The sequence below is a fragment of the Lampris incognitus genome, chromosome 2 (assembly GCF_029633865.1).
Source record: "Lampris incognitus isolate fLamInc1 chromosome 2, fLamInc1.hap2, whole genome shotgun sequence".
NCBI lineage: Eukaryota > Metazoa > Chordata > Actinopteri > Lampriformes > Lampridae > Lampris > Lampris incognitus.
In genome coordinates, this window is record NC_079212.1 from 150,988,836 (window position 1) to 151,005,361 (window position 16,526).

Below are 16,526 nucleotides of genomic sequence, written 5' to 3' on the forward strand. Positions count from 1 at the left end.
TTTCTGAACGTTTTACTCTGGATGTCCTGTTCTGAACGTTTTACTCTGGATGTCCTGTTCTGAACGTTTTACTCTGGATTTCGTGTTCAGAACGTTTTACTCTGGATGTCATGTTCTGAGCATGCGTTTTACTCTGGATGTCATGTTCTGAACGTTTTACTCTGGATGTCATGTTCTGAACGTTTTACTCTGGATGTCATGTTCTGAGCGTTTCACTCTGGATGTCATGTTCTGAGTGTTATGTTCTGGTGTAAAATGTCTCCGAGGGGAGCAGACTGATACTCACTGTGTGCTGTAGTTCAGAGAAGTGTCTGTGACAACAACAGCAGCTGGGCGACCTTTTCTCTGGACAGAAGATAGGTAGGAAACACATGCTAAATGGTCTCTGCAACGCTGTGGAGATGCCTCTACATGGCGTATACAGTATGTGGATGTAGATCTACATCTATGGTTAAGTCAATGAGGGACAATTAGCCATCCAGCCAAAACATACTGCATAGATCATTATTCTGAAGATGACATCAAGGTAAAGAAGTGGAAGTTCAGAGTACCTTCTTAGGAACTGGACTGCCTCGCTGACTGGAGTCTTCATCAGCCTGTCTGCATCTCTGAGAAGAAAGGTGAGAGCGGAAGAGGGTATGGTGTATTCGTCCATGTCTCTGAATAATTGTTAAAATTTGGGTGAACGAAACAATTGAAAGAAAAAGCTCAAGATCATGTGGATGATCTGCCACCAAGAGCAGGATGCCAGCATAGCCTTCAGTGTCGACACGACCATGAGAAGGTCAGGAAAAGGACTGACTGATGAGTCTTGTTTGGACAGGGAAACCCCTGCTCCACCTATGTGTTTGATCAAAAGCAGGGAGAAAGGTGGTGTTGCAGGATGTAAGCATAGCCTTCAGTGTCGACACAACCATGATAAGGTCAGGAAAAGGAATGATTGATGAGTCTTGTTTGGACAGGGAAGCCCCTGCTCCAACTATGTGTTTGATCAACAGGGCATCTGATTACGGGTGGGAGATGGATTAACAAGTAAGTTGTATTGCATACTGGAAAAAAACTGGTTTATATCTAATGTCACATCATAAAAATTAAGGTCACACACATCATTGTGCAACAGCGACTCACCCAAAATAAAGGGAGTTAGAATAATAGCCTGAAAAGTACCGAAAGTCCACAAGGTCATTATAATGTAGAAGCGACCATTAAAGTCAAAGACCTGACCACAAAACAAACACAGAAGCAGAACACAAACATGATGGGAGTGTTTCTCACCATTCTGAGGGGAAAAACATGAACACGTAGTAGAAGATAATGTTGGCATAATCATCAGTGGGTGGGCACCGGTTGCACAAGGAAAGGCGTGTATGTGATACAGGTGTGTAAATCAGGATGCTCAGCCTCAGTTGGTCAGGTATTCTGCACACCAACTCAGGCTTTGTTGTGTGAACAATAAGTCTTTAAACCAGCAGCCCTTGTTGTCTCAACGACCACTTCATTTTGACTGGTTCGCTGATCACCGGCCACCATAAGGCATATAGAGGTGATTAGAGAAGAGGGGAGAGAAGGAAAAAAGATAAGAGACAGAAGCTGAAAGAGGAGTTGAACAAGAGACAAAAAGAGTCAAGAGGAAAAGAGGAGGGGTAGAGGACGAGAAGAGGGAAGGAGAGGACTGGAGTAGTAAAGCATCAGTCTCATTGAAACCATTCTAAATGGATCTGTTCTTCCAGATTCAGGTTCAGTTCCTACCTTAACATTAATGTTGATCTCCGACCCTGGACGAGTCATCTTCATCTCTGCCTCTGGGAATAGCTGCTTAGCCTGTACCATCACAAGATACCACAAGTCAAAGAAGGTTGAATCAGTTCATCTGGACACAACATTTATTGACAGAAACGTTTCATCATCATCTAAGTGACCTCTTCAGTCTCACCTGACTGCAGGTGTCCCCACCCTTATAAACAATACAGTGACTGCAGGTGTCCCCATCCTTATACACAACACAGTAACTGCAGGTGTCCCCACCCTTATACACAATACAGTGACTGCAGGTGTCCCCACCCTTATACACAATACAGTGACTGCAGGTGTCCCCACCCTTATAAACAATACAGTGACTGCAGGTGTCCCCACCCTTATAAACAATACAGTGACTGCAGGTGTCCCACCCTTATAAACAATACAGTGACTGCAGGTGTCCCCACCCTTATAAACAATACAGTGACTGCAGGTGTCCCCACCCTTATAAACAATACAGTGACTGCAGGTGTCCCACCCTTATAAACAATACAGTGACTGCAGGTGTCCCCACCCTTATAAACAATACAGTGACTGCAGGTGTCCCCACCCTTATAAACAATACAGTGACTGCAGGTGTCCCCACCCTTATAAACAATACAGTGACTGCAGGTGTCCCCACCCTTATAAACAATACAGTGACTGCAGGTGTCCCACCCTTATAAACAATACAGTGACTGCAGGTGTCCCCACCCTGATAAACAATACAGTGACTGCAGGTGTCCCCACCCTTATACACAACACAGTGACTGCAGGTGTCCTCACTCTTATAAACAATACAGTGACTGCAGGTGTCCCCACCCTTATACACAACACAGTGACTGCAGGTGTCCCCACCTGACTGCAGGTATCCTCACCCTTATAAACAATAAAGTGATTGCAGGTATCCCCGCCCTTATAAACAATAACAACACAGTTGCCTAACAACCCAAACCATCAACCAGTTTCATATGCAAATATGGTGTGACCATTAACTAGAGTTACAATGACTATGTGTACTGCTCAAAAAGGTTGGGGAATGTTGCAGTCCCAGCATTGTAAGATGGTGACAGATGTACTTTTAGACCCCCCTCAGTTCAGGGATGGTCGTTCCCTCTTCACATAGACGGCCTCTTTGACTCCCCGTTCAAACCAGCGTTCCTCCCTATCAAGGATGTGCACATCCTCATCCCTGAAGGAGTGGCCACTAGCTTGTAGATGGTGTAGACTGTGGAGACTTGGTCTGTAGATGGTGTAGACTGTGGAGTCCTGGTCTGTAGATGGTGTAGACTGTGGAGTCCTGGTCTGACGTGTTAGCTCTCCTGTGTTGTCATCCTCTTGACCAGCGTCTGTTTAGTTTCCCATTGTACAAGTCACGGCAATCCTCCTGCCACTTAACATATATATATATTGCTCTGTTTGTGCCGGGGGACCTGATCCTTGGGGTGGACCAAGTTCTGGTGCAGCGTATTTTAGGGTTTGACAGCAACTGAGACGCGGTGTTTGGAAAATACACATCTCAGCTTTCTCTTTCAGGAATGAGGATGTGCACATCCTTCTTAGGGAGGAACGATGGTTTGAAGAGGGAGTCAAAGAGGCCATCTATGTTAACAGGGAACGACCATCCATGAACCAAGGGGGGGGGGGGGGCTAAGATCTCTGACACACCAGGCCGACCTGACCATCGGCCAATATTGGGCCGTCGATGAGTGTCTTTTACCCTAGTTTTTGCAGTGTGTCCTGCACCGTCGGAACTAGTCAGACCCCTGTTGGCAGCTTTTCGGCTGATTCATCATGTTGAATCGGCGGAGCCTGTCAGTGAGAGAGAGCACTCTGATTGGCTATTCAGCTTAGTGAATCAGTGCAGTACGTACATGCTAGTTGGCTGTCAGCTGTAGTCTTTGCGGTGTGTTCAAATGCTACTTTTTGGCTCAGATGGCAGGCAACGTGAGGCGACGCAACAGTTGGCCTTCATCGCCGCTAGTTGGTTTGGTGTGTCTGGGCCCTAAGAGTACATCTAATAATAATAATATATCAATCTCATATAGTGCTTTTCTAGTACTCAAAGTCGCATCTGTCAGCATCTTACAATGCTGTGATTGCAACTATTACCCAGTCCTCTGTGAATAGTACACATGGCCATTGAAACTCTAGCTAATGGTCACACCATATTTGCACATGAAACTGGTCGTTGGTTTGGGTTGTTATGCCACTGTATTGTTTATAAGGGTGGGGATACCCTGCAGGCAGGTGAGACTGAAGAGGTCACTTAGATGATGATGAAACGTTTCTGTCAATAAACGTTGTGTCCAGATGAACTGATTCAACCTTCTTTCATTTTGTTACCGGGATTATTGAGCATGCATCAAGACAAGACACCACAAGAACTGACAACTGTTCACACCACGGCAACAAAATTCAACATCTGAGTTATGGAAGAAAACAGGCTGGTTTGTGATGAGAAGGTCCCACCTTGCTGGGCTCAGCGCATGATGGGTAGTTATGTTACTACAGAATAGGGCTTGGTGGTATACCGATACCAATGTGAAGAGTCTCCTACCAACCTAATTTTGCTCACATCAGTATGTTCAGTAAAAGCTTTCCCCAGGTCTTGAGCTGTCCCCTTAAAAAACACAACACACATTTGTGAGCTACAGTCATATGCTGCCACCTAGTCAGCCTTCGTTCACTCAAACATAACGCAGTGTTCCAGGCATGGGACTATGTGAGCACTAATACTGCATCTTCATCAGGCAGGGATGACTCGAGAGAGGACGATGATGAGCTGGTTTCTACAAAAGATGCAGTGTTGATTGTCTGGTTGTATTTGGGCTCCAGCAAACAGGATAGTGAACAACAACATGAAATGTAAACTTGATTGAAAAATGGAGACAGACAGGAGCACTCATGGCCCAGGTGATTTCCCCAAAGGAGCTGTCTCAAACAAGTATTTGATAATGCTGCTCAACATGCAAAATATTCATGGAGCTGATAAGAGATACCTGATGCCATCACACGCTACACAGTGAAGGACATCGTCCCATTGGCTGCAGTGGAACATGGTGGTTTCACAAGACTCATGCAAACTCTTGACAGAAGTTACACTGTCAACAGAATATTTTCCCCAACTGTGGTGCTAGACATTTACAAAAAATGCCATGGGAAAACAGCTGTCGACTCGATCTTTTAGCAGATCAGACATGATGTTTTAGCAGATCATGTAATAGTTTTAGTTGTCAAGTAAGCATTATGGTAGTAAAAAAAAAAAGAGTAGCATTTTCAAGTTTAAAAGAAATTATCATTAATTTATCGTTAGAGGTAAATGTGTGGAACTGTTGTGATAATAATTTGAGGTCATAGCGCCCAGCTCTACTATGGAACTAGTCACTGTGTTGATCATACTTGATGGAGCTGTAAATACTGCTTTCAACAAGAATACAACTTGTACAACCTCCACGTTCCCTCAGTAGAAACATAATGCATCATGTGTTAGTGCTGCACTCCAGGATTGTACCTGAGCACAGCAACAACTACACTATGCCTCACCACAGCCAAGGCATCATCCCAGTAAAAGGTAGGCACTATTTTAGATAGCAGGGGTCAAAGGTTTATCTTACATGTTCCAGAATGTTCCGACAGGCGTCTCTGATCAGCAGGTCTGCCTGGACCTCCTCTCCAACATTCTCCTTCACATTCTCGGCTGCCTTCTCAAAGAACTGCAGAGAAGAGCAACAATATAAGAATTATTGCAACATGAAAATACACCAATATAAAAACTACTGCAGTATTGACACACAATATCAGAACTACTGCAACACTGAAATACACCAATATAAAAACTACTGCAGTATTGACATACAATATCAAGAGCTTCTACAGTACTAAAAGATTAGATTAGATTGTTTTATTAGCCACACCACCAAGGCCGGTGGAATTTTTTTTCGGTACACACTAAACTCCGCAGCACAATACATACATGGACAACAACAGACACTCCACATATTATCACGCACAATACAGTTACACTATAACAGAAACAAACCACGCATAACAATTAGGTGAATGGTGGTATTTATGCCAATGGTGTGTGAGGAGGAGACTATAGGGAGGAATTAAGAGTCCTGATGGCTAGGGAAAAAAACTGTTTGTGAAGTGTTTAGTCTTAGTGGACAGTGAACTATAGCGCCTCCCTGAGGGAAGGAGCTGGAAGAGGTGATGACAATATCGCAACCACTGCAACATTAAAATATAACAATAAGAATCATGACTCACCACCTTCATGTGGTGGAGGGATTTGGGTGTCCCAGTGATCCTGGGAGTTGTGTTGTCGGGGATAATAGCCCCTGGTAGGGTCTCCCAAGGCAAATTGGTCCCAGGGAAGGGGCCAGATAAAGTGCGATTCCCAAGAAACCCAATGAAGTTAAAACAGCAGAGCCACAGCACTTCGCCCGGAAAAGGGAAACCAGGGCCCACTCCTGGAGCCAGACCCGGGAAAGGAGCTCGCCCGTGAGTGCCTGGTGGCCAGGCCATGGGGCCTGGTAGGGCCCAGCCCAAAAAAACAACATGGACCCACCACCCCATGGACCCACCACCTGTGGGGATGAGCATTGGGGTAGGGTGCAATGCAGGCCGGGCGACAGGCAAAAGCGGGGACTGGGGCGTGTCAACTTCTGGCATCGCAGACTGGTCCTCAGGACGTGGAATGTCATCTCTCTGGCAGGGAAGGAGCCTGAGCTGGTGCGGGAGCTGGAGCGGTACCAACTAGATATAGTTGGGCTCACTTCCACACATAGCATGGGCTCTGGTACCACATTCCTGGAGAGGGGCTGGACTCTTTACTTTTCCGGATTTGGCCAAGGTGACAGGTGCTGGGTGGGTGTGGGGATACTCACAAGTCCCCGGTTTAGTGCCACTACGTTGGTGTTCTCCTTGCAGAATGAGAGGGTCGCCTCTATATGACTGCGAGTCGCTGGGGGGAAGGCTCTGACTTTTGTGTGTGCTTATGCACCAAATAGCAGTTCAGAGTGCCCAGCCTTCTTGGAGTCTCTGGGTGGTGTCCTGGATAGTGTTACACCTGGGGATTCTATAGTTCTGCTGGGGGACTTCAATGCTCACGTGGGCAATGATGGAGAAACCTGGAGGGGCATGATTGGGAGGAATGGCCTCCCTGATCTGAACCCAAGCAGTGCTTTGTTACTTGACTTCTGTGCGAGTCATGGATTGGCCATAACAAACACCATGTTCGAACATAAGGTAGTTCATAAGTGTACTTGGTACCAGAACATCTTAGAACAGAACAAAGATCAATGATAGACTTTGTGGTTGTATCATCAGATCTGCAGCCATAAGTTTTGGACATTTGGGTGAAGAGAGGAGCTGAGCTGTCAACTGATCACCACCTGTTGGTGAGTTGGATCAGATGGTGGGGAAGGCTGCCGGACAGACCTGGCAAACCCAAATGTGTAGTGAGGGTGAACTGGGAACGTCTGGCAGAGGCCCCTGTCTGTGAGGGCTTCAACTCCAACCTCCAGAAGAAATTCTCGTGTATCCTCAGGGAGGCTGGGGACATTGAGTCTGAATGTGCTATGTTCAAAACCTCTTGCAGATGCGGCAGATAGGAGGTCTGGTCATATGGTCATTGGCGCCTGTCGAGGTGGCAATCTAAGAACCCGCTGGTGGACACCGGCAGAGAGGGAAGCCGTAAGGCTGAAGAAGGACGCCTTTCGGGCTTGGTTGGCCCAAGGGGTCTCCTGAAGCAGCAGACAGGTGCCAGGAGGCCAGAAGGGCTGCGACTTCGGTGGTCGCGGAAACAAAAACTTGTGTGTGGGAAGTGTTCGGTGAGGTTATGGAGGAGGACTTTCGGCTGGCCTCAAGGAAGTTCCCTCAAACCATCCGGCAACTCAGGAAGGGGAAGCAGAGCTTGAGTTAGGCTGTGTTCCAGGGAGGGGAGCTGCTTACCCGGACTGGGGATGTTGTCGGGCAGTGGAAAGAACACTTTGAGGAGCTCCTGAACCCGACTAACACGTCCTCAGTGGAGGAGGTAGAGTCTTAAGACTCAGGGGAAGCCCCACCCATATCCTTGGCAGAGGTCTCTGAGATAGTTAAGAAGCTCCTCGTTTGCAAGGCGCTGGGTGTGGATGAGATTTGCCCTGAGATGCTGAAGGCTCTGGACATTGTTGGGCTGTCTTGGCTGACATGCCTCTTCAGTGTCACGTGGAGGTTGGGGACAGTACCTGTGGAGTGGCAGACTGGGGTGGCGGTTCCCATATTTAAAAAAGGGGACCAGAGAGTGTGCTCCAATTATCAGGGCCTGGGAAAGTCTACTCTAGGGTGCTGGAAAGTGTTAAGTTTGTTGTTAACTTTTGTTGGTACCTATAATACAGTTAATACGGTAGCCTGTTTTGTTAGTCACTTCTACTGCAGTCTTTACGGTAACCCTCCTGTTAGGAGGAAGGCGTGCTGCTAGTGAAAGGCACTTGTTGAAATGTTCGGTAGGCTGTGGCCACTTGCTGTTGAGAGCGCAAATAAAGTTCAGTTAAATAAGTACAGTTGTCTTATTTGAAACTAACATTGGTAGCAGAGGATGGTTGCCTCGAATGACTTCAGACAGCCTCCTGGATTTGATGAAAAGAAGCCGTATGAAAACTGGAAAAATGAAGTGGAAATATGGAGACGGGTGACAAACTTGGACAAGAAAAAGCAAGCGTTGGCTGTGGCTCTATCGTTGACAGGTAGAGTGAGGGATACTGCTTTAGGAATAAATGTGGATGATCCAAATAAGGATGATGGAATGACCACTTTGATTGGGGAACTTGACAAGATTTTTTTGAGAGAAGAGAAGGACCGGGCTTACGAAGCCTATTCTGAGTTTGATCGAATATCGAGGGAAAATGGCGTCTCGATGGTGGACTTTATTGTTGATTTTGAACAGAAATACAACAGGATCCGTAAATTCGAGATGGTTCTGCCCGACGCTGTTTTGGCGTTTAAACTACTGGATACAGCAAGTCTTGATGTGAAAGACAAGCAACTGGCATTGACTGCATGTGGTAAGCACACTTTTGATGATATGAAGTCAGCACTGAAATGCATATTCAGAGAAAAACATGAGCAGAAGGCGGGAGCCATTAACGTGAGTCAGGATGCAGCCTACTACACAGATCAAAGAAAACCGCAGCCACGAGCCCAAAGTGTGCAAGCTAGAGGACCACTCGCAGGCACAAATCCACTTGATAAGTACGGAAGATGAACAAAGTGTGGGATTTGTCAAAGCACATTCCACTGGGTGAAAGATTGCCCACATAAGAAAGAACATGTAAAGATGACAGAAGAAAATAAATGCACAGAACAACCTGATGAGTGTAATATAACGCTGTTTTCTAAGGAATCGGATACGGAAATATTCATGGTTGAGGCTCTGGGATCAGCTGTCATTGACACGGCGTGCACAAGGACTGTCTGTGGTGAAAAATGGTTGAATAACTATGTAGGGGGACTAAATGAGAAAGAAGTACAGAAAATAGTTAACACAGAGAGTAGCAAGCCTTTCAAGTTTGGGGATGGGCGAGTTGTACATTCGATAAAAAAGGTCAAGATACCAGCCAAGATAGGAGAAACAAAATGTTGTATAGAAACAGAAGTGGTCCCATCTGACATCCCTTTACTGCGGAGTAAAACGTCGCTAAAGAGAGCAGGAGCTGTGCTGAACTTGGAGAACGATACAGCAATAATGTTTCAGCAACTGATAGCTCTGGAGATGACCTCCTCAGGACACTACTGTCTGAACATAATGGATAATGAGTCCCCATGCGATACATATGAGAATGTGGTCCTGGCCATCACAGAGAATATGACTAAGGAACAAAAACACAAAGCTTTACTGAAACTTCACAAGCAATTCGGACATGCATCAGTTGACAAACTGAAGAAGCTGCTGATAAATGCTGGAAACACTGATGATGGGAGTACTGCTATTCTAGAAGAGATAGTAGGAAAATGTGAGATATGTCTTAAGTACAGCAAGCCTAAGCCCAAGCCTGCTGTTGGTCTGCCCATGGCCTCCCGATACAATGAGACTGTGGCAGTAGATTTACATGTAGAACCGAATGTGTGGTACCTGCACATTATCGATCACTTCACACGCTTCAGTGCGGGTGGCATTGTGACCTCAAAGAAACCAAGTGTGATAGTGAAATGCTTTGTACATTCCTGGATCAGTGTCCATGGTCCACCAAAGCGTCTCTTCAGCGACAATGGCGGCGAGTTCAACAATGAGGAAATAAGAGACATGGCAGAGAACTTCAACATTGAGATAAAGACGACTGCTGGCTATAGTCCATGGAGCAATGGTTTGCTGGAACGCCATAACCAAACGCTCACAGAGATAATACTGAAGGTAAAACTTGACAACCGAGTTGACTGGAAAACTGCACTGGATTAGGTACTCATGGCAAAGAACACTATGCAGAACATACATGGCTTCAGCCCACATCAGCTGGTGTTTGGACAGAATCCGAACCTTCCCTCTGTGTTAGTGGATCAGCCACCTGCTTTGGAGGGAACTACTATGAGTGCATGGGTGGGACAGCACATAACAGCATTACATGCAGTAAGGAAAGCTTTCAGAGGCAGAGTGCTCAGAGAGAATCAGAAGAGCTCTACGAAAGCAACTTCGTCCAACAGATGAGAAGTATGAAACTGGGGACAAGGTGTTCTACAAAAGGACAGACTGTGTTGAGTGGAAAGGTCCTGGAGTCGTGATAGGACAAGATGGGGTGGTGGTCTTTGTACGCCATGGTGGGACCTATGTCAGGGTTCATCATTCTAGGTTGCGGAAGGTTGATAAGAGTGAAGTAGGTGCTGGTGAGGGTCTAGAGCCCCCTGGGGAGAATGTTACTGAGGGCAATATGAATGTACCTGTTACTGATAGTGATGTGGATGTTGATAACAATGACAGTGGGAACATACCTGGTACTGATTGTGACATACTAGATGTTGATATGAACAATGACAGTGAGGCTGGGGGTGTTACAGACAATGATACAGATGTCACTGAGGGTAACAATCATAAGGATAATCAACAGACAGGCATAAGGGTAGGAGCCTCCCTAGGGCTGAAAACAGGTCAAACAATCAGCTTTGTGGATAATGTAACAGGTGCGTCTCACAGAGCTAAAGTGAAGGGATGAGCAGGAAAGGCTACAGGAAATAACAGAAACTGGTACAACCTACAGTACTTAGAACCATCTGACATCGCTGGTACTATGGGGTCAGCTGATCTTACTGAGGAAGACAATCTTCAGGTTAATCCACTGGATAGTGTAGAACTATGCTCTGATACGCAGGAAAATTATGTATTAGTCACAGATGGTGTTTCATTTGATAAGGCTAAACTAGATGAAATCAGTAGCTGGAAGAATAATGGGGTGTTTGAGGAGGTAAAAGATATGGGTCAAAGGCATGTGTCCACTAGATGGGTGTGTACACTGAAAGAAACCCCTGATGGCATAATACCCAAAGCACACACAAAAAAAGTTGACTGAGTACTGATTTCTGTAGCGGAAAGTATTTGACCTTCGAGCAGGAGGACATAGTATTATTGTATGCAATATTTTTGTTCTATGACTGAAGTATGAAGGGAACCAAGACAGTGATGGCCCCTGGATCAGCTCCACATCAGCCCTGCGGTTACATGGTTGTGAGAAGAATGGTTGACAAGTTTAAAGTTTACTCTTAGAATCAGGATCACGTTTATTGGCCACGTAGGTTTGTTTGCACATACATGGAATGTGACTCTGGTTTCTTGGCTCTCTCAGTGTACTTAACATAGAATACCACAATAGAATACTAATAACAGAATGGTTTTGCTCTTAGATGCTTGTTTAGATGCACTTATGACCTCTGATGACTAGTAGTTCTTCTGATTTCCTACGTTAAATGCACTTATTGTAAGTTGCTTTGGATAAAAGTGTCGGCTAAATGACTGTAATGTAATGTAATGTCATGTAATACCACAACACCATCCTTGGGGTGGACCAACTTCTGGCACAGTGTGTTTTGGGTTTTGAAAGCAACTGTGACTTGGTGTTTGGAAAATACGTGTCTCAACTATTTGACACTTCCGCAACATACAGAATCACCACTGGTTTATGCTTAGGCAGCTAAGATCAGAGATCGTCCAGATCTCTGCTCACCAGATCAGCTGGTGCACTGTTTGGATGTGGAATGAAACTGTTCATGGCTTCATAAGACTTTTAGAGCCTTATTTGGGCCACTGCTGGCCAACATGGACCAATATTACTTTTTTGTTCTGAGAGGATGAAGTATCGACATCCACCCATTATTTTTGGGTCACACAGCAGTTTAACTTGCCCCAAAGGGGGGTGGGTCTACTCACCTTCTGATACTTCCTGAACACTGCCATGATGTCATCATTAAAGCTGGGCTGAAGCACCGCCCTCAAAAGGTCCATGGAGACCACTGGGTCTGAGTAACTACACACACACACACACACACACACACACCCACACACAGGAATCAAGAGCATGCCCTCACACATAAGAAGCTTCAGTTAATGACTCGGTCTCTAAAGTTCCTAGTAGAAACATACACACACAGATGCTACAGCTGCCCATCAGGAGAAACTAGTCCTTCAGTTTGTGTTCTCGTGTTTTCATGAGCCTGGATCCCAGAGGACTCTTCTTTTACTAGTCCCCTTTTAATAGATTTTCCTATATTCTGCATCATCTACTGCTTGACTTCCCACAGAAACTATGGAAGCTTCGTCTACAGAATTGTGGTTAAAAAGGCCATATCATGTTCATTCCAGCTCCATATTTTTATTCTGGGGCTCCACTAGAGTAGCTGTGCATGATTTATAGTTAAAAAACCAGTATTTATCTTATACTGGCCCTTCATCTAGTTCATCCTCTGTCTGAAACAAGCCGCGTCTCTTTAAGGGCTCCTCCCTAAAAGCCCACTGCTCTCTTCTGATTGGCCAGCTTCCGGAAGCCTGCCAGGGGTAGTACAGTAGTCTTTGTGAACACCGCCTCATCCTGTTACCAGTGTTGTATGGAACTCTGTTCCCCCTTGGAGAGATGCTAGGTGGGCATTATGAGAACGTTCCATAGTGAGATAGAGAAGTAATGAAGAAAACGCTCGACTACAAATGAGGCGTTTCAGGTAGTGTGCTGCATCGCTGACAGTAACTCCCTTTGAAATGGACTTTGTAACTCTGCAGATGTTTTACATGCACCTCCTGGCTATATAACACACTAAAGGAAAGGGAAAACCCCAAAAAAGACACCGACCTGACAGTCATGTGAGAGCGTCGTCCTCGACGATGGACCTGTCTGTGTTTGATCATCAGGTTCCATGGGTTCTGGAAAACACACACACATGCAAGTTCACTCCATAAACCTCCTCTTTGGCCTTCCTCTTCTCCTCTTCCCTGGCAGCTCCATATTCAGTATCCTTCTCCCAATATACCCAGCATCTCTCCTCCACACATGTCCAAACCATCTCAATCTTGTCTCTCTTGCTTTGTTTCCAAACCGTCCAACTTGAGCTGTCCCTCTAATATACTCGTTCCTAATCCTGTGCACCACTCTTTCACAAAAGTCTGTCCTAGGGACGTCCGGGTGGCGTGGCAGTCTATTCCGTTGCCTACTAACACAGGGATCACCGGTTCGAATCACGTTACCTTCGGCTTGATTGGGCATCCCTACAGACACAATTGGTTGTGTCTGCGGGTGGGAAGCCGGCTATGGGTACGTGTCCTGGGGCCTCATGTATCAGTCGTTACTATGGGGAAATTTGTGCGTACACACCCATGGGATTTTTTAGCCCTGAACTTTGTCTCAGAGACCAGTGTAGAACCTGGGTAACCCCCTGAATTTACACACCGATTGGCTAACACTGACGCCTTTGCAGGCCTGGGTGACTGCTCGTTGTAAGAGGTAGACAATAGATGTTAGGAGGAAGGAATTACAAATAACCATCATGCTTTGCTGCCGACTGTCAGACAATCTTGAGAGCTAATAAATTTCATGTGTGTGTACGCACAAATTTGCCCATAGTAACGACTGATACATGAGGCCCCTGGTTGCTACACTAGCAGCTCCTCTGGTCGGTCAGGGCGCCTATTCGGGGGGAGCGGGAACTGGGGGGGAGTAGCGTGATCCTCCCATGCGCTACATCCCCCTGGCAAAACTCCTCACTGTCAGGTGAAAAGAAGCAGCTGGTGACTCCACATGTATTGGAGGTGGCATGTGGTAGTCTGCAGCCCTCCCTGGTTTGGCGGAGGAGCAACAACTGGGACAGCTTGGAAAAGTGGGGTAATTGGCCAGGTACACTTGGGGAGAAAAAGGAAAAAAACAAAACAAAAATAGATCTCATTCGTAACCCGGGAACTACCTCTATATTACATTATATTGCACAGCAATAAGGTCCTGGGTTCGAATCCCAGGCCGTCCCAGGTCCTTTTTGTGTGCATGTTTTCCCCATGTCTGTGTGGGTTTCTTCCCAACATCAAAAAGACATGCAGGGGGCGTCCGGGTAGCGTAGCAGTCTATTCCGTTGCCTACCAACAAGGGGAAGGTGGTTCGAATCCCCGTGTTACCTCTGGCTTGGTTGGGCGTCCCTACAGACACAATTGTTCGTGTCCGTGGGTGGGAAGCCGGATGTGGGTATGTGTCCTGGTTGCTGCACTAGCACCTGCTCTGGTTGGTCGGGGTACCTATTCAGGAGGGAGGGGGAACTGGGGAGAATAGCATGATCCTCCCTCGCGCTACAACCCCCTGGTGAAACTCCTCACTGTCAGGTGAAAAGAAGCGGCTGGTGACTCAACATGTATCGGAGGAGGCATGTGGTAGTCTGCAGCCCTCCCTGGATCAGCAGAGAGGGTGGAGCAGCAACGGGGATGGCTTGGAAGTGTTGGGTAATTGGCTGGATACAATTGGGTAGAAAAAGGGGGGGAAATGCAGAAAAAAAGACATGCATGTTTGGGTTAATACCAGATCCTGTCTACTACTTCCGGCTGCTCCCGTTAGGGGGCGCCACAGCGGATCATCCGTTTCCATCTCTTCCTGTCCTCTACATCTTCCTCTGTCACACCAGCCACCTGCATGTCCTCCCTCACCACACCCATAAACCTCCTCTTTGGCCTTCCTCTTCTCTTCCCTGGAAGCTCCATATTCAGCATCCTTCTCCCAGTATACCCAGCAGGAAGAGAATGTAGATCCCACAATCCATTGCACTGCATCATTCACCAGCAGGCACTCTGCAGCAGGTGCTTGAAATGTGACAGTGTTGTGACTGTTGTGGTGAAATGCATGAATCACATCAGATCAGGAGGTTTACAGCCCGGTCAGTCCTGTGTGTTTGTGGAGGAAGTAGATGCAACATATGGAGGAAGTATCCAAAGGAATTGAATCAAGTGCAACTGGACTTGGTTATATATCCGTGAAGACGTTTCACCTCTCATCCAAGAGGCTTCATCAGTCGGTCACTAACGGCTCCAACGACTCATGACCACTGAATGGAGCACTAGCGAAGTCGAAACTAACACCCCCAACGACTGTCGTTGCTAAACATCGGGACACAAAAGAGCCATTGACATCAATAGCTCTGATAATGACTGTCGTTGCTAAACATCGTAACACAAAAGAGCCATTGACATCAATAGCTCTGATAACGACTCCAAAGAGGCTAAATATCTGAGTCTCATCACCAGCCAGTCAGACTAGCTGGGTCTAGTCAGAGAGGCACGAACTGATGAAGCCTCTTGGATGAGAGGCGAAATGTCTTCACGGATATATAACCAAGTCCAGTAGCACTTGATTCAATTCCTTTGGATAACTATGACCTGGATGAATGAGAACATTCACAGACATGGAGGAAGTAGATGCAGCATATGGAGGAAGTAGATGCAGCATATGGAGATGTGTTGTACTTCACAGGAATGCGCTGGTTGAGCAGGGGCAGTGTCCTGAAACGGTGTTTTGAACTCAGGAGGCAATCAGAGAATTCATGAAAGAAGGCAGGCTACATGTTCCTGAGCTTGATAATCCCTCATGGCTCATGGATGCAGCTTTCTTAGTTGATACCACACCGGCACTTAACACTCTTAATGTGAACCTGCAGGGCCGGACCAGCTTGTCCCTGCAGCATCTGATAGTGTGAAAGCCGCTCTGTGAAACTCAGATTATGGAAAACAGCTCACAGAGAAAAGATGTGTCCACTTCCCAACATGCCAGTCAGCTATTGGTGATGGTGCCAGAGTCCATGCTGATGAGTCTGTGACTGCCACTGACGGTCTGCAGCAGGGGTTTGAGCTTTTCTGATGTGAAGACTCACAGCACCAGTCTCCAGGTACCTGCAGACCTCCTGCTGTGACGAGGATGGTGCTCCAACACGTTTCACATGGAGCTCACAGACCTGCAGCGCAGCACTGAGCTCAGGGCAGCGTTCAGAGAGGCACAAGGAGAGCAGGAGATGCTTGGACAGTTTCTCAGACAGAGAGCTTCCCAAAACAGTCCCACAGTTGTCCAACCTGTTCAGGCAGGTCATGTGTCTGTTCTGCAGCACTCACCCGTGTGAGGAACTGTTCTCCACGATGAACTTTAATAAATCAGAGCACAGGTCCACACTGACCAGTGAACATGTCCAGGCTGTCCTCAGGGTGTCCACTGCCCAGTCCCTGAAAGCAAATGTGCCTCACCTGTGTCAGCAGAAGAAGTGCCAGATTTCTG

General features: G+C 46.6%; 1 protein-coding gene across 1 annotated transcript in view; it reads right to left on the bottom strand.

The window, feature by feature from the left end:
• LOC130107480 (deoxynucleotidyltransferase terminal-interacting protein 1) overlaps positions 1-16,526 on the bottom strand; it is a 56,137-nt gene that overhangs the window by 33,305 nt on the left and 6,306 nt on the right. Inside the window, exons 2-7 of the mRNA XM_056274105.1 lie at positions 13,086-13,156; positions 12,173-12,269; positions 5,394-5,492; positions 1,750-1,821; positions 552-608; positions 287-345 (exon numbers count right to left, since the gene is read on the bottom strand). Of these exons, the coding sequence (XP_056130080.1) occupies positions 287-345; positions 552-608; positions 1,750-1,821; positions 5,394-5,492; positions 12,173-12,269; positions 13,086-13,156 (455 nt within the window). The remainder of the gene's footprint in view (positions 1-286; positions 346-551; positions 609-1,749; positions 1,822-5,393; positions 5,493-12,172; positions 12,270-13,085; positions 13,157-16,526) is intronic.